General features: G+C 37.3%; 2 protein-coding genes across 6 annotated transcripts; one reads left to right on the top strand and one right to left on the bottom strand.

Annotated features, from left to right (window-relative positions):
- Positions 1-86: 86 nt before the first annotated feature.
- On the top strand, positions 87-3136 carry LOC141834628 (putative galactinol--sucrose galactosyltransferase 6). Of its 3 annotated transcripts, none has more exons than XM_074721954.1 (6): positions 87-267; positions 347-1683; positions 1772-1981; positions 2068-2202; positions 2280-2589; positions 2671-3136. In XM_074721954.1, exons 1-6 carry the CDS (start codon positions 115-117, stop codon positions 3007-3009), a joined length of 2484 nt encoding a protein of 827 aa, XP_074578055.1. In that variant the 5' UTR covers positions 87-114; the 3' UTR covers positions 3010-3136. The 3 variants fall into 3 exon arrangements, with proteins under 3 accessions (XP_074578055.1, XP_074578057.1, XP_074578056.1); XM_074721956.1 differs by having other exon boundaries at positions 187-267; positions 378-1683; XM_074721955.1 differs by having other exon boundaries at positions 202-267; positions 351-1683.
- Positions 3137-3202: 66 nt separating this feature from the next.
- On the bottom strand, positions 3203-14112 carry LOC141834629 (uncharacterized). Of its 3 annotated transcripts, none has more exons than XM_074721958.1 (19): positions 13932-14112; positions 13668-13818; positions 13524-13595; positions 12697-12768; positions 12531-12602; positions 12355-12426; positions 12199-12285; positions 11939-12010; positions 11774-11845; positions 10596-10667; positions 10428-10508; positions 8463-8534; positions 7097-7165; positions 5992-6048; positions 5870-5914; positions 5318-5379; positions 3748-4118; positions 3460-3655; positions 3203-3387 (listed from the first exon to the last, which is right to left on the bottom strand). In XM_074721958.1, exons 1-19 carry the CDS (start codon positions 14041-14043, stop codon positions 3212-3214), a joined length of 1983 nt encoding a protein of 660 aa, XP_074578059.1. In that variant the 5' UTR covers positions 14044-14112; the 3' UTR covers positions 3203-3211. The 3 variants fall into 3 exon arrangements, with proteins under 3 accessions (XP_074578059.1, XP_074578060.1, XP_074578058.1); XM_074721959.1 differs by having other exon boundaries at positions 3203-3384; XM_074721957.1 differs by having other exon boundaries at positions 3203-3655.
- Positions 14113-18825: the final 4713 nt, after the last annotated feature.

Below are 18825 nucleotides of genomic sequence, written 5' to 3'. Positions count from 1 at the left end.
CGCCTGTCCCTTTCCTTTCGTGCTGCTGCATCACCGCATCTGTTTACAGCTACAGATTTAATTAATCAAACAGACGCATCTGTAACCTGTAAGAAACAAAGATCTGGGAACACCATGAACAGGTGCCCTTCCTTTCGTGCCTCCCTCCCTTCCCTTCTTCTCCCTATAAATGCACCTCTTCCCTTCTCCCACCGCATCTCATTCTTTCCTCGCCGATCTCTCGCATCGCCTCCTTCCAGTTGCAGCAGATCCCTCTTTCCTTCCCAAGTAATCATTTATTGGTTTTTTAATCCCTTTTTTCTTTCTTTCAAAATCTGTTCTTGATGCATTTTAGATTTGTTCTTAGACAGCATCCGACCAAAGATCCCATTTTGCAGAATTAAAGGAGATGACCATCTCGTCGGCCGTTCGGGTTTCCGATTCGAAGCTGGTGATTAAAGGCCGCACCGTCCTTTCCGGTGTCCCAGGCAACGTTGTCGCCGGCTCCGCCGTCAGCTCCGGCCCTGTCGACGGTATCTTCCTCGGCGCTGAGTTTTCGACGCCGAGCAGCCGCCATGTCGTCTCCCTCGGCACTCTCAGGTCGGATTTGAGGTTCATGGCGTGCTTTCGGTTCAAGCTCTGGTGGATGGCGCAGAGGATGGGGGAGCAGGGGAGGGATATCCCACACGAGACCCAGTTCCTCCTCTTGGAGTCCAAAACTGGATCATTTAACGACGCCGGCGACGACGAGGTGGTTTACGTCATCTTCCTCCCCTTAACCGAAGGTCCCTTCCGCGCCTGCCTCCAGGGCAACGATGCCGACGAGGTGGAGCTCTGTTTGGAGAGCGGCGACGAGGACACCAAGTCGGCCTCCTTCTTCCACGCCCTCTTCGTCGGCGCCGCGACCTCCGACCCCTTCGCCGCCATCACCGGCGCCGTCGAGGCCGTCAAGGCGCGTCTCCGGTCCTTCCGCCACCGGACGGAGAAGAAGCTCCCCGGCATCGTAGACTTCTTCGGGTGGTGCACGTGGGACGCATTCTACCAGGACGTGACGCAGGAGGGCGTCGAGGCCGGTCTCCGGAGCCTCTCCGACGGCGGCGCCCCGCCGAGGTTCGTCATCATAGACGATGGCTGGCAATCCGTCGGCCCCGATAATGATGACGACTCGGGTCGTGACGGAAGACCGACGCCTCTGCCCCGGCTGACCGGAATCAAAGAAAACGGCAAGTTTCAGAGCCAGGACGACCCCGCCGCCGGAATCAAGACGATCGTCCGCACGGCCAAAGAGAACTACGGCCTCAAATACGTCTACGTGTGGCACGCCATCACCGGCTACTGGGGCGGCGTCCGACCGGGGACAGAGGACTACAACTCCAAGATGAAGTACCCCAAAGTCTCGCCGGGAGTGATGGAGAACGAGCCGGGGATGAAGACGGACCACCTCACGGTGCAGGGACTGGGCCTGGTGCATCCCAAGAGCGTCTACAAGTTCTACAACGAACTCCACAGCTACCTGGCGGCTGCGGGGGTCGACGGGGTTAAGGTCGACGTGCAGTGCATCCTGGAGACCCTCGGCGGCGAGCTCGGAGGGAGGGTGGAGCTCACGAGACAGTACCACCGGGCTCTGGACGCCTCCATCGCCAAGAACTTCCCCGACAACGGATGCATCGCTTGCATGAGCCACAACACCGATGCTCTGTATTGGTCAGTGTCTTTCTCCCGCTGCTTCACTGCTTATGCATGAACTCGACGATACTGATAGATTCTTCTTCTTCTTGGGATCAAATTGTAGCTCGAAGCAGACGGCGGTGGTGAGGGCGTCGGACGATTTCTACCCGAGGCAGTCGGAGTCGCACACCATCCACATCGCGTCTGTCGCCTACAACAGCGTCTTCCTCGGCGAGATCATGCTCCCTGACTGGGACATGTTCCACTCTCTGCATCCGGCGGCGGAGTACCATGCCTCGGCTCGTGCCATCAGCGGAGGTCCGGTGTATGTCAGGTGAGCTCAACAATATTCACGCCGCCATCATCAAATCGTACAAAACGAGCAATTCAGATAGATATTCACTCTGTTTCAACTTGCAGCGATGCTCCCGGAAAGCACAACTTCAAGTTACTGAAGAAACTGGTCTTGCCGGACGGATCGATCCTTCGTGCTCAATTGCCCGGTCGACCAACTCGAGATTGCCTCTTCTCCGATCCCACTCGAGACGGCGTCAGGTGAGCACCAGATAGTGATCCCCAAAGTTTCGATTGATGGTTTAACAATACTAATGCTGAACTGCACTGCTGGTCAGCTTGTTGAAGATATGGAACATGAACAAATACACAGGAGTCGTCGGAGTCTTCAATTGCCAAGGTGCGGCATGGAGCTCAACGGAGAAGAAGAATACGTTCCACAGCACCTCCTCGGAGGCTCTAACCTGCGCTATGACTGCAACTGATGTGCATCTCATCTCAGAGGCCGCCACCGATCGGGAGTGGAGTGGTGATTGTGTCGTCTACCGGCAAACCTCCAGGCAGCTTGTGGTGCTCCCTCACCAAGCTTCCATCCCTGTTTCCTTGAGGGTTTTGGAGCATGAGATATATACAGTCTCTCCCATCAAGGTCAGTTTGCAGAATTGGATAGAACTCCAGAAACCTGTTATGTTTTGGTTAGCACCTGAAACTGTTTGCTATTTGATGCAGGATTTGGCGCCTGGCTTCAGATTTGCACCAGTGGGTTTGGTGGACATGTACAATGCTGGAGGAGCAGTGGTAGGTCTCACATACCATGTGTTGAATGTGTCGACATTGCCGGAGGATGCTGGTTCGGCGACGGGGCCTGAGGCTGTAGCAATGGTGTGCCTAGAAGTGAAGGGATGTGGTAGATTTGGAGCCTATTCTTCAGTGAAGCCCAGGAGATGTCTGCTAGGTTCTGCTGCTGCTGAGTTTGCTTATGACTCTTCATCTGGATTTTTGGCTGTTCATTTAGAGAACATGCCCAAGGGTGATAAGAAAGTCCACAATTTAGTGATTGAATTCTAGGGTAGTTGGGTGGACGATCTTAGTGTTCTTTTTCCTATTTAGTTGACATGAGATTCTATCAACCAGGGTTGTTGCTGCTGAGTTATTGCATATCTCCAATAAAGAAACGAATGAGGAAATTTTACAACTAGTGCATTTAATTTCATGTTTTTACAACACCAATGAACACGGTAGAAACTCAAACCTTGCAGGTTAAATCATGTTATTGGTTAGTTGTTTGAGCAATTTTACGAGCAATTTCAATTCTCTCTAACCACAGAAAAGCAATTGATATGAGTATGATTACCGTAGCCGTGCCAATAGCTGCAAATCCTACTATAACTCCAGCTCTTCTTCTTGTACTGTGACCAGGCTCAGACTCTACTGGGGAATGAACTACTGGAAAGAAAATATGATACTCTTTAATATTTATTAAGAGAGAAAATGATGGTTGGAGAAGAAGGACAAAACCTGGAGAAATTCTTATTGCAGATAGCAGTGGTCCATACGTTCCTTCAACCGGAATGCAGCAGGTCCCCTTTCCAGCCCAGAATAGATGGATGTCTAATACTCCATTGATAATTGTCACATTGAAGGCCTTGGAAACAGGAGTTTTGTATTCTTTTGCATCATCCATGATGTTGAAATTTTGGATCCTCAACTCACTCTGCATTATTTTCAGAAAACAGCGATGTAATTTCCAAAAAGTGAGTCAGACCCATGACAATGAATAATGTCCAGTTAGAAAACAAGTAGTACCTGAATAGAAATATCGAATATACGCCTTCCAAGCACTGCCCAAGGTGATGAATTATCATCCATGACAATCTCTGCAAAATAGAGAACTACTGTATAGTTCCCGTTGCTCAATCCGACCATAAAATATCTCAATGAGCCTGTTGATGTTCGTGCGGTTAGGTACACTTGGTTCTCTGGTGTATTCAATGCTGAATAATCTGTAGTCACAATATCGTTATAACCCAAATTGGTAGAGGCAGCATTCATCACAACCCAGTAATGATCTTGGTTTATGTCAAAGCCTGCTCTTCCCAGAGGCTCAGCATCCTCATCGAAAATAATTCTGCCAGAAGTCAGATTTAACCCGCCACAATTGATGGCAAGAAATGAAGCTGGAGCAATTCAAATGAGAAACACCATATGATAATCATGTATGTTTTCAGTCAACAAACAATGATCTTTCTGACTAACATTATGGAGGAAATAACTGGTAGACCAAGAATGAGTTTCCACCAGAAAGAGAGAGAGAGAGAGAGAGTGCGAGAATGATATATGTTTTTTCAACATTTGGCCAATACTGAAGGAAGATAAACTACCTACTCTCATTCAGAAGGATGATAGGTTTATTTTCCAATTGAATTCTATAGGTCAAGCATAATAGTTTTCCAAGTGCTTGTGAACTAGCGAGATGGCTGATTAAGCACTGACATTGTATGTGTTCATGCCCATTCATGTAACCAGAATCAATTTTATGGTGTGCTGTTCTATGCCGCTTCAGGAGAAACTCACTTTGACATACTAATTTATGAGATAGTATCTATGCTCCACCATACTTTATAATGTGTATTGTATGCTGCTTAAGAGAAATTCACTCCAAGAGATGATATTAATTGGATGAATGTGAATGGGTGGATGAGTATCATTAAGTTAATTCTTTCACTTTCCACTTCTTTACTATAAGGGTTGGGGGAAAAAAGGATGAATGACTTATCAGTCTAATTGGATCGGTTCATCCAATCCATCAGGTACACTCAATTTGTACGCATCCCAACTGGTTGGACCGCCTAAGGCCCTTTGACCATCAGAACCATTCAACTAATTGAATTTGGTGTTCACCAGTTTGATGCTAGAGCTGTGATGTTTAGTGTTTGTGAGCTTAGTACTTGTGAGGATGGTTAGGGTTTTAGAATCGAGTGAGTACTGTTTTATAGGGCATCACAAGTGAATATTATTTGCAAGAAGCCATGAGTGGATATTTTGTTGAGAATGAGAGATTGGATTCCCTTAGATTTGAGCTGAACCAAAATGGTGAATGAGAGGGATCTCTGATCTCTTATTCTCTCTAAATATTTGTCAGAATAAACAAGAGGATGAACTTTTAAAAATTGATCCTTTCTATTGTCCATTGTTCAGTTTCCCATTAAGTAAAGAGGCCCTTAAGGTTATTAATTTGTTTATTCATTAGATCGAGAATTCAACAGAATCTGGTCCAACAAAGACTTCAACTCTAATGGAATAAATATTTTGCTTGATATCAGAGTCAAATGTTTAGAGATGTGCAAAAACCAAGACACAGCACATTACCACATACAGGGGAAAGTATTCCATGCGCAGGAAGAGTTTTCTTGTAGACAGTGTAGCATATTCCGAGCTCTGCATCATAGAAAAAAGAATGCTTGTTAAACAATAACATCTTTGATGATGTGGATTGTTCATCTGAAAAGAGCATAATCAGAATCGTGTTGTCTCTATTGTACTTGGATGTATTGCTTCACATAGTGAACATAAGAATATGGTGTGTTCTGAGTTTCTAATTATGTCAGCACAGCATAACAAGTAATTGAAAACATGGATGTTTACTGTCCACTATATGATAGGAGTTTAAGAACAGTCACCGGCATTTATTTTTATGTTATAACTGAAAAGCAAATTACGAAAAAGAAAGAGTTTCAACTATCTGGATTAGTCTACATATGCTAGCAAAACCCGAATCTTTTAAATCATTTTAGTAACACAATTAAGTTTTCTTTTAAGTCTCCCATTATATCTCGCATCTTTAATTCTAATTGATTCGACTTATATAACTATAGAATTTATTTGTCTTCTAATTTAAAACATAATTCAAAAAGTATAGTATTTCAACCTATTGCTTGTATTGTTCACGTCCATAAAATTTCCAATATAGTTCCTGCAAGAGAAGAAAGACAAGATCAAATTGGTGATATTTAGAAAAAGCTCAAGTTGGAAATAAAATAAGCAGCGTACAATGAACAGTTTGGCTTTTCTGGTGGAACTCCAGAGAGATTGTTGAAGGAGATGTCTCTATCAAACATGGAATAAATAAAAAAACAAATTAAAATTAAAAAATATGTGTTATTTAGAGAAATATAACTACAAAAGCACAAGCACATATTGTGACATAGAGATGTGCTAGTATTGGCAAGAAAAGTGAGCTACTTTTTTAAATCCTTAGTAGATAAGCAACAAAAAAATTGTTTAGAAGGAACAATAACTCTTAACAAGATTAATGTTGTCATTCATACTTTGACTATTCTTAAACTATAGAATTATAATTTCAGAACATGCCATGTACAGAGTTGTCAAATAAGTGAAACAATTGAATGATAACAAGATGAATTCAAGGCCAACATACTTCATTCATAGCACCACTGTTCAAAAAACTAGTTCGACTAGCCTATTTCCTGTATTGTATTCTAAGAAGTTCAGTAGTTGCAGTTATGCATTGCAGAATATATTCATTAGTACATTAGTCAAGCAATTCCAGTAAAGAATGAAGCATCCAAAGTTTCTTTGTTTGATTAACTTAAATACAGCTGTTACGCGTTGCTTATGCACTACAGAATGTCTTTCCTTAGTACATTAGTCATGCAGTTCCAGTAAAGAAATGAAGCATCCAGAGTATCTTTCCTTTATTAACCAAGAGACAGAATTCAAGCATTACATGATATATTATATATTGTCAATGTTAGTTAAAAGAAAACATTGGCAATGTCAGCTCATGAGATACCATACTTTCTGAGAAAGGTCGGCAGGGGTTTATTTGCAAAAAGCACCGCGCATAGAGAAACCACGTCAGTATTCTTTTGCACAACATTTGATGTGCCAAATTGAAAAGAAAAAATTATCGTGAGCATTATTTGTGGTTAGGTTGATAAGTTGTCTAAATTAAAATTGTCATTGATACTGCCAACTCCATAATCACATCTCACCTTTTCCAAGTATGGTAGAAAAATTTAGACCAACCCTTTGTAATTAAGAAAAAACTTTTTGTTCAAAAAAAAATGCTACATCAATAATATTAGTCCACAATGCTTTGAACAAAAACATGTGAATCAGTGATATTACTTACAGGGTAGTCAAACTTTCAGGTAAAAGCTCTAAAGGAACAGTTCCTGTCAAGCTATTGTACCCTAGAAATCTGCTCAAAGATAAATATATCAGAAATGTTAGAACTGATAAGCATATAGTTTAGGTATGAATGATAAAGGAGGTATATTTGAAGCATTAAAGAATAATAATTGCAGGATAACAATTAAATCATCAACTTCTAGTCAAAAGGAAAGAAAATAAGTAAGAATCAAACTTTCAACTTTTATTCAAACAAAAAAAGGAGATAAGCTTGAAGTTAAATGGATAATAAAGTAAATGTTCTTTTGGAATATGAATTATTTACAGAAAAGCAATGTGAGAAAACATTATGTATTTAGCCCTTGCAATCTTAAATCAACTTTAGTAGAGGTCCTCGCTCTTAATAAAGTTTGCTACACTATCAATTAATTTCCAGTATTTCCTTTAAACAGGAAAAGTCTATAGCAAGTTCAAGGTTAGGATTTTCAATTCAGGTGAAAAAATATGAGAACTAAAATTTAGGTCTGATTGATTTTGGTTTACATTTTTTTTTTCAAACTTCATAAAATTTTCAATTTTTTAAAGTAACAATTAGTTGGTGAGGTACTTTCATTTTTTTCCTTTTCATTTTGAACCTTCAACCAACCAAGCATCAGACTTGCTGACTTGATAATCAGAGGTTCAACCAGATCCCAGTTTGGTTAATTTGGCTCAGTCAGGATAAAAATTTCAAGTTATTAACCAGTTTGTTGTATGGAGGGCAAGCAAAGAGGTCTGTAGAATTGGTATGCTACTATATCTTTCTTTCTCCATAGCTACATAAACCTCAACATTGATCTATCAAAGCCCAAAAAATTCATAATTCATAATGTTTTCTTATAGAAGTAAGGATGTTGGTGAAGAGTGAAACACTCAACGAGATCTCTTTAGGAGTAGATCAAGAGAAAATAATGGAAAAGGAATCTAGATTACAATTGGTTGTCTTGGATGTGTGGGAAGTAGTATCAAATAGCGTGAATACTACTTTAAAAAATATTATGAAATTCTAGGTAGGACACCTAGCAGTGCAAATTTGACTGGACCACATAAACTGATTGCTGCCACCATTTCAAAAAATGCTTGATCTACCAAGATAAGAGATTGTTTTATGTAATTCAATTAATGGACCAACCATACTACCTACTTAGGCATCCAGAATTTCCGATTATCACGTCAGGTGAAAAAGTTCAAAGAACAGAACTCTATATCTCACAAATGCTTATAGCAAGCAACTTTGTATGCAAAGTATATAAACTAAAGATGAAAAGTGAATAATATAAAATAAATAATTTTATGCTGCCAAACAGATAACAAACACTGAGACTTACAGATACTGTAATGAGGTAAGGTTCTTCAGATATTTTGGTATAGATCCTTTTAGCTTGTTATGACTCAAGTCCCTGGAATGATTAGTATGCAACTTGAAGACAAATGTAGAGAAGTGAATAAATGAAATTCTTCAAAATTTCAAGGAAATAAAATATCTCTATTTCAGCAGAGTTGTTTAGTGACTTTAGTGTATTATTAGTTCTAGATGAAACTAATACATTCCTGTTTCAATGTTAGAAACAAGTGAAAAGCATATTGCTGAAGCTGTACAGTGTTTTTATCAGGGAGAACGAATTGTATTATAGATGATGAATATAGATCTATTTCAGTATTTAAAGGAAGCGTGTATAGCAGCTTTGTTGATTCAGTGTGTCAAGTGTCCACAATTGTATGTTTTACCTCAACAGAATATTTATTTACAAGTCTAAATTGAAGTAGAATATGAATATATGTTCTTTTTCTTTGCTCTAGTGGCTTGTATAGATCTGTTGAGTGTCAAGCATGAATTCCAACAAAACATGCTTTCAACTCTATCTTGTGATTCTAACATGTACAATATTGCCACTCTAACTTGCAATCAAATCAAAAGGCATACTTTGTTTTTTATTGTTAGTAGCGCCATTATTGAACCTCTCTTCAAATACCATGGACATCTTTGAGTTTTCAACAAATTTTTAGGGTCCCAACAACTTTTATCATTTAAAAGGTTAGGTTAACTCGTGCAAAATTTTCAAATTCTTGTTTCACTAATTCTAATTCCGAATTCTAATTTTCACCATGTTTGGTGGACGCAATTGTCTTTTCCAGTGATTATTACACATTGCAATATTCTATCAATCATCTTCTTTGTCTTTTTAACTTAGTTTTCCCATCATTTATTAAAAGTTATGAATGACACAAATATTGGGAAATAATTAAAAGAGTTTCTTTTGATGTTTGGAACCAGAGCCCACTAAAGTGACTGCTTGGTATCTCGTAGTGACACCATGTACTGCTAGTTATTGATACCAAGGGCATACCTTCCAATGGTCCACCATCCACCTATATTTTCCATTGGATTGCTATGTACAATCATATACCATGCATTGAATTTGTTACAATCTTGGGCAGTGCAAATTCTTAATCCTTTTCACATAAACATCACCAAACTTGATGATATGCTGACCCAATTAAATAGGCTTTCCCTCACCTGGGAATCTCAAACTTTTTCCATCAAATTAATCTTTGTTGTATGCCCATAAAAAGTAATGCCAGTACCACAGTTGTGCCAACCATTACACTATCCCCAAGTAATTATTAAATTTGATACAGAATAACACTTCAATATATTTCTTTACATCTTTAATAGAATCATAGAACAAAAAGATAGAGAGAGGTAAGTTAGACAGTGATGGATGTTTTTTTTAATGGCATGCTAAGTTACCACAGGAAATAAGGATCTTCTACTAGTTACTTCTTGACAAATGCAAGTGCATCTTTATATGAGAAGTCCAAAACCAGAAAGGGATGATCTGGGGATAAAAACAACCCATACCTTGATTGAAACATTGTAGATTTCATGTGGAAGTACACTTTACGTGTAAGGTTACAATTATTTCCCTGCTCTTAGCAATGAATGAACAGAGAACAATACAGCTGAGATTGCAATGACACTTGGTATGGGGAGAGAGATATGCTTTCTAAAACAAACAACTTATAAGTTCATTAGACAACAAAAATATTTTAAACAATTTCATGAAAATCACTAATATCCTTTTTATGAACGCAATATTCAACTTTCATCATAATGTTCAACCTTTTGCAGTTAGATTCTTTATTGTGCTTTTGTTTTTTTCTTTAAAAGAAGATGGAGGTTCTTTCAATCTCATTTATCCTCATAGATAATTAACTTATGCACTAAATCATTGACAATGAGGAAATATGAACTTCATCATTTTAAATGGAAAAAATGTAGAATAACTTACAAGAATGTTAAGCTGGAAAAGTTTTGGACCATTTGGAAAAAGTCAGGAATTGAGTGGTCAACTAGGCAATTTCTCAATGATCTGTTAACAATAATTAATATTTAATGATTTTGAAGAACAACATCAGAATATTGTTTTGGTAATGAAGTTGCTGAAAGTAGAACTTACAAAAAGGACAAGTTTGTCATCTTCTCCAAAAAAAACAAGGAGGAACTGTGATCTTTTAGGTCACCCAGTCTCCTGTAGAAAAGGCAAGTGAGGGTTAAAACATTGACAAAGACAAGAAATGACTCTCAACTGAAATTATGAACGGATCATTTTTGAAAGAAAATGAAATGGACATGGACGACGAAATTTCCATACAAAATTAAAATAAAACATAAGCCTAAATAAAACAGTGAACAAAGTGAGATGCTAAAATAATAGAACCCGGCAGACATGTTAGTATGATTTTTATGTAAGGCGGACAGCATTTGAGTCATATGTCAGAATATGAAAATCCACATTTGAGTCATGGGATCCATAGATTGTTTGGATCAATGGAATCAAGGCACGTTTCTTGGATGGTATGATTTATTGTAATGCCATTATTTACTTTCTTTGCATGATATTGCATGCATCCATGCACTTCCCTTGAATTCTTTTATCCCTGAGCTATGTTAGCATGGTCAATTCATTTGTCTTTTCTTTTTGCACAAAAATTTACTATGGCTAATTCATTTGTTTCCTTGATTGGTCAATCTAAGTGGAGCATGCTTTACACTTTCTATTATCATCTGCTTCATGTGAATAGTCAAAGGTGAAAAGTGTTTTTTCTTAAGCTTATCTGATGAATCTAGTACATCATTTCCTTCTTGATTTCTTTCTTTCACATCCACCAAATTTGTGAAATATGAAATATCAATTATTTTTTCCTACCTAAAATATAGTACAATGATCTATGGGACCCAATTTTAAAATAACCATGCATGTATGAACAAATTTAATATTATTGCCTGACTGTGATTTATATAAAGATGATATCTAGGCATCCACGTTATCCCAAACGGACAATGAAATTAATTTCAAGCAAATTCATTATAGTTACTAGTTATTACAGTACATCTTTCATGATTAATTTCTCTTCTTTTAGTTACCACCTAACCTCATATATAATGCTTCTATATTTTTCATGCATTTCTCACAGTTATGGTTCAAGAGATATATATGTCTTGCAATATATCAAAGAATATCATAAAATCATTAAGATACTGAAGGTATTACAAAAGTTGAGAAACTTATGGTATCGACTCAATTAGTCATTGATTTGAAGCAAAAAAAAAAGATGAAATTTTCCAACTACATACAAGGTTTCCAGGTTTGTAAGTGCACTGTATTGTTGAGGTATAGGCCCTTCAAACGATGTACCAAATATCCTTCTGGAAGAAAAAAAATAATTTGGAAAACTGAAGATTAAAATATGCAAAAGGCATCTGTATAAGAAGATATATAAAAGGGAAATATTTTCATACAGATCCTTGAGATTGGTGAATCTTCCAATGGTTTCTGGCAAAGGTCCAGTGAAGTTATTGTCAAATGCCCATCTGATATAAAGGAAGTCATATGAATAGTCATTCCACCAAAGTATACTTAAAGAAAATAACTGATGTGTGGTAACATGTGTATGGAGCATAGGCATAATGAACAACAACAATACAATTGCATATATTCAGATATGTCATTACATGTATTAGTGCCAATGATGAAGAAACTTGTTTCAGGAGTTACTTACAGGATCTTAAGTTCAGTCATATTATTCTGTGAAGCTACATGTGTCCCAAATTGAAGTGAACCAGTCAGTTCGTTGCTGTCAATATACCTAATTGAATAGAGTTAATCTGTCAGATTAAACATAAAAGAAAACAAATGAGACATTTACTGTACATACAATTGCTCTAGAGAAATCAGTTCTCCAAATTCAGGTGGAATATCTCCAGACAATCTGTTTGTACTCAAACTTCTGTGGCATATTGATGAGAAGAGTCAATTATGATGAAGAAATATTCCTCTCCTATAGGCAAATACCAAAGGAAGCAACATTAGGGAAGGAGGTTCTCTGCTTACAGATTTCTCAATTTAGTTAGGTTTCCAATATCAGGAGGAATGCTGCCTGTCAAATTGTTTGTGTCCAAGCTCCTAGGCAATAAGTGAAAAAAGAAATTGAAATCCTATCTTGATATTCATGTAGTTGCCAACTGTCATAAAAGGAGACCAAAGAACAGATAGTTACAAGTTCTGCAATTGTTTGAGTCGGCCAATTTGTGGGGGAATTGAACCATTCAATATGTTGCGACTTAAATCCCTGCATCCACAAACTTCATAATTTACTGGGAATTCATGGTATAGTTTCCATCATATACTATGACAATTCTTTCATGCTTGTTCAAACCCCAAAATGTTTTGTTTTTAAAAAAAAAAAATAATTTTGATAGGCAGTAACCACCTGATTCATTGCCAAATAAATAATCCAGTACAGGACCTTCAGCCAAGCATCACATAATGCCTAGAATCAGATTGAACATGACGAACAGGAAGCTACCTATTGAGATACACAGAGGAAACTGAAAGAAAAAAAAAAATTCAAAGTATCAAAGAGTCTAATCTCCTAACAGCCTCCAGGAAAGCAACTCGATAACTACTAGGTAATCTAACCAACCAAAGGTGAAAAGGATCCTTCCACAAATGCAGCAAAGCCCAAGTGTCAACCGGCCTAGTTGAAGATTACATTGCACCGAGATGTCCACAGTGCAGCACCACTCATGAACAAAGGAATTGAATACACAAAGATGTTCACCCCAAAATGCTATGCACAGACAACCGAACAACACAAAAACAAGCAAGATAACTATGAGTTTATGCTTATCCAACTAGTACATTAATTTGGAGCCACTCGATTGTTTTCATAATTGCACCTTAGAATGTTTGTCCATGGGCCAAAAAAAGATAGGAATAAAGGTCTCACAAAACAAATAATTAATAGTTGTATATGTTTATATAAATTTCTCCTGCTTGTCTGTATTTAGATATCAACAAGAAATAACAGAAAGGGCAACTCACAGGGTTGTAAGATTCGTCAAGTCAAAGAGATCCACTGGGATTTCACGGGAGATATTTTTTCCTGAGATCTTACTGCAAGACAGGACCATTAATAATAAAGCACTCCAGTTTGAAAAATGAACAAGCGCAGGAAAGGTCACTCACAGCAGCGTCACGGTGCAGTTTGCAGAGCAGTCGCAGACGACCCTTGGATTAACATTCTCCAGAGTCCACCATGCACCGGGATCGCAAGGATCAAACGCGTCATCCCAGATTTGGATCCCCCACTTCTCTTGAATAACACTGAGGACTTTTCCTGGAAAAGGGACAAAATTTAAGACAAATGCATAACTGAAAACAAAATCAACCCCGAAAGGCGAAATTTTTTAGACGGTCAATCGAAAAAGGTGATGTAGATGGAATCACTACTATTTGTATCGTCCGTTGTTGGGATCCCCGGCTTATTATCGTTGAATTGGGGGACGGCGGAGGAGAAGAGGAAGCAGAGGGCAAAGAGGAGGCGGAGAAGTCCTTGATTCATACTTCGTAACAACCAAGGATTGGAAGAAGGAAGGGGAAGGTGATCGCTTCAATCGCTTGGATTGAGATTGGAGAGAGAGAGACTCTGATTTTTTGTTCCTCCCGGATTTGACCGTTTAGTTAATGCTTTTAAATACACTGCATATTTTATTCGTCTTTAACAACTTTTTCTGAGAATTTTAAAATAGGAGAAGACTTTTATGTACAACTAATAAGCAAGCCTAGACGTACCTATTTGCAGAACATCCACGCATCCACCTAGACCCGACCACGGGCCGGATCCAGCCCAGACCCGGCCCGGGTCCGGGCCGGGTCAATGGGCCGTTGACCCGGTTAATCGGGTCGGTTCTGGTTTAAGAGGTGTGAAATCGGCAGCCCGTCGGTTAACCGGTGGGTTGAACCGTCGATTCAAAATTTTAATTTTTTGTTCCCGTTGGAATCGGCAGTTCCAACGGCTTAACCGGCGGTTCGGAGCCGTTTGGGGTTTTTTTATTTTTTGATTTTTTTTTCAACGGCTAAGATCATTTGATCATTTTTTTATCAATGGCTATGATTCAGTGTCCGTTATGATCTAAATTCTATAAATAGGGAGTTCATTTCATCATTTCTACACACTTTCTCTACTCTCTAATTCTCATTATCAATTTTCAAGTTCGTATTCTCTAATCTCTATGTGTTTCCGAGTTCCGACTCCATCTTTCGACTACAATGGAAGGAGGTCGCGGTGGAAGTTCTTCACATCGATCTCGGAGGGGAAAAGAAATAGCGCACGAGGACCCCAACATTCAATCCATCGATAATGAGACCGAGGCCCAACACCTTCAGACGCCCGAAATACAAGGAAGTACTGATGCAATTACTTCTAAGGTTCGGGAACATCCTCCTCTAAAATCTTCTTTTTTCACTAAACATTTTGAGAATGTCATGCTTCCATCGAGAGAAATGCGTGCAAAATGCAAGTATTACAATGCTTCCTACAAATTCCAAGCCGACGGCGGCTATGGATCGTTAAAACGACATGTAGAAACGAAGCATCCGACAGAATATGGACTCGACTGTTCTCAAACACAATTATTTAGATTTTCTAGCGGTAGTAGTGCTGATTCCGGTTTATTTTTATATTATGATAATAAATTAAGAGAGTCATTAGCTAAATTTATTTCCGTAGAACATCTTTTTTTTAGTTTTGGATCGAAATGCACATTTGAAGATTTTTGTAAAAAATCTCTTAATCCATGTGATAAACGTGTTCCTAGGACTACGCTTACTTGTACAATTAAAAAATTAGTAAAACAAAGAAAAAAGAATTTAATTGATGAATTTAGTAAATTAAATAATAAAGTTTCTTTATGTGCCGATATTTGAAGTGATCATTGGCAAACTCATTCTTATATGGGTGTGACTTGCCATTGGATTGATAACTCTTGGATCCTACAAAAAAGATTGATAGCTTATAGAGTTTTTGATGAATCACATACTGCCCATAACATTGCACAATTATTATATTTAATTTTAGAAAAATATGAATTAACTCATAAAATATTTTCAATATCATTAGACAATGCTAGTTCTAACACCGCTTCTATATATGAACTAAAATTTGTTCGTCAACCTGTTATTGGTGGTTTATTTTTTCATATTCGTTGTGTATGTCATGTTTTAAATTTATGTGTTCAAGATGGATTAAGACTTTTAGAAAATTATATTAAACCAATTATAATCACAATTTCATATTTATGGTCTCATCCATATATGATGAAACAATGGGGTAGATTTTGTAAAGCTAATGGAATGAGACCTAAAAAATTTCCACGTGATGTACCAACACGTTAGAATTCCACATATCAACTATTACAAGATTCATTTCAATATAAAGATTTATTATGTTTATTTTTTACAGAAAATAGTAATACTAATATATATTTATTTTCACAACAATGGAATATTTGTAGTAATATTTATGAAATTTTAAAAGTATTTAATGATGCAACCGAACAACTTTTCGGTGTTTATTATCCCACTGCTTATTTAGTTTTAGTGAATATTTGTAGTATAATATTAATTTTAAATGAACATATCAATAATGAAGCTTTAACTTCTTGTATATTAGCTATGAAAATTAAATAGGAAAAATATTTTTATTTAATTCCTGAAATTTATTTAGTTGCATTTGCTTTAGATCCTAGATTTAAATTAGAAGTTTTACAAGAAATGCTAACTTTATACTATGACGCTTTAATTCCTGTTAAAGATCCTTCTTCTCCTGATCCAGCTAATATTATATATATTATTAGAAATTATTTATGTGATATTTATAATCAATATTATGTGAAATATATATGGAATACAAACTAATATTTCTAAAACACAATAACAAACTATTAGTACTAATTTAAAACTTTCAAAAACACAACTTTTATTAAAAGAATGGATGAAACGTCTACGAGGATCCTCAAGTTTCACACAAGAACTTGAGAATTATTTTACCACTTCTTTTGATTTTAATGAAGCAAATAGTGAAGATTTCGATATTTTAAAGTGGTGGTCACAGAAGGCTTAAAGCTTTCCCGTTCTCTCCGTAATTGCTAAAGAAATTTTAGCATGTCCAGTGTCAACTGTTGCTGTGGAGCAGACATTCAGTGCCGGTATCAACATATTAGATGAACGGCGATCAACTATGTCTCCCGACTTATTGGAAGCCCAAGCATTACTCGACGATTGAACCAGAGCCGAGAAAAGAATCCAAGGAATGCAACTTTCAGAAGACGAAGCCGAAGAATTTGATACTGAAGGAACGAATACAATGGGAGGAACGAGAGGAAATAGAAGTGAGTGATGTAAAAGGATGAAAATGTAAAAGAACTACGTGGGTTTTGATTCCCCTATACCCTAAGGGGATACATAGGCAACTTAATAAGTGCAAGCCATTTTTTAATAAATTTTAAATTTTTTTTTTAATATAATAATCTCGAACCGTCGTGAACCGTGAACCGGCGGTTCCGACCGTAATCGTCTTGGATGGTTAAGGTTAAGGGTCGACCTGCCATGAATCGTCGAACCGGCAATTCCGAGCCGTCGATTCTGAATCGTAGTCGAGTCTACATCCACCTCTCTTCTTGACGGCTTTGCAATTTAGACCACTTGAAAATAAAAATTGCAATCCAGATGTAATTTGACCCTTGAAATATTCTTTTTTATAGACTTTTAATTTTTTATATTTGAGGGGTGTTTAACATTAAGTGGTCAACTTGGAGCTAGACCCGACCACGGGCCGGGTCCAGCTCAGACCCGGCTCGGGTCAACGGGTCGGGTGGACCGTTGATCCGGTTAGCCAGGCCGAATCGGAACCGGCCCGGGTAGCCGGGATTAGCCGAACCGGAACCGGCCCGACATCCTGCCAGGACGATTACGGTTCAAGGGGTCTGAAACCAACGGCCCACCAGTTAACCGGCGGGTTGAACCGCCGGTTCCAACAGCAACCGCCGGTTTGGATTTTTTTTTATTTTTTGATTTTTTTTTCAACGGCTAAGATCATTTGATCATTTTTTTATCAATGGTTATGATTTAATGTCTGTTCAATATATTTGTATATAAAATATATTTATTTTTATTTAATTAAATTATAATTTAACACATCGTTGCTGGGATCGAACCAGGACATCCCGGGTCACAAGCGCATATACTCACCACTGTTCTACAACACCTTTTATTTATAAAATTAATATAATTATATATATACTATATTTATATTTATTTAATTCAAATCCATTTTAAGACGTTGTTGATGGGAACGAACGCAATTCTCATTGGTCTTGGAATACGCACCACTAAACTACATCGACTTTTCTCTCTTTTTTCAATATTTCTTTTATATAAATTTTAAATTTTTTAATATAATAATCTCGAACCATCGCGAACCGTGAACCGAACCGTGAATCGGCGATTCCGAACCCGTAACCGTCTTGGGTGGTTAAGGTTAAGGGTCGATCTGCCATGAACCGTCGAATCGACGGTTCCGAACCGTCGAACCATCGGTTTTGAATCATGATCGGGTCTACTTGGAGCTTAAATTTTGGGCACACTTGTACGGAATCCCACTGGCTTCCCATCACGTTAATTACATTAATAACTCCTGTCGTAGATGATGATAAATCTTAATTAGTCTCATTGACTAGTTCTGGAGTGATTGATCTGATTCTATAAAAAAATTTTATCGATTATCAAGGTAAATCAGAAAGTGCACGTACGCCCAACCCTAAACCCTAGATGATTCCTACCTAAAATGATAAATAAACTGAGTTTAAATTTATTTGATAAAATATTTAAATTTATTTAATAAAATAATTAAATTAAGTCATGTCTAAATTGAATTAAAATTTTAAAATGATTGTTCAAATTGAGTTTGATTTTTTTTTTAGTTTAAATTTTGTTCAAATTTAGTTTGGGTTTAATTCATTTAAATATTATTAAATTTTTAATTCAAATTTATTTGACTATTTAAATTTTTTTATTTTAAACTTATTTAATTAATTATTAAATTTGATAATAAAAATTTATTTATTTATTTTAAATTTTATTTTTTATTTAATATATTAATAAAAATTTTATTGATGAATATAACTCATAAATATTATTTATGAACGTTGTTCATGAACGTTAACAAATTGAACATATATACAAATTGAATATACATATGTATTCAAGTTTATTTATTTAATTTATCAAATTATTCAAATTAATTTATTTAATTAAGTTGAACATCAAACATATTTATGAATGTTTG

The sequence above is a fragment of the Curcuma longa genome, chromosome 9 (assembly GCF_044706935.1).
Source record: "Curcuma longa cultivar G26 ecotype Majalengka, Jawa Barat chromosome 9, ITB_CL_G26_1.1, whole genome shotgun sequence".
Classification (NCBI taxonomy): Eukaryota; Viridiplantae; Streptophyta; class Magnoliopsida; order Zingiberales; family Zingiberaceae; genus Curcuma; species Curcuma longa.
This window is presented reverse-complemented; position numbering and strand designations above follow the sequence as displayed.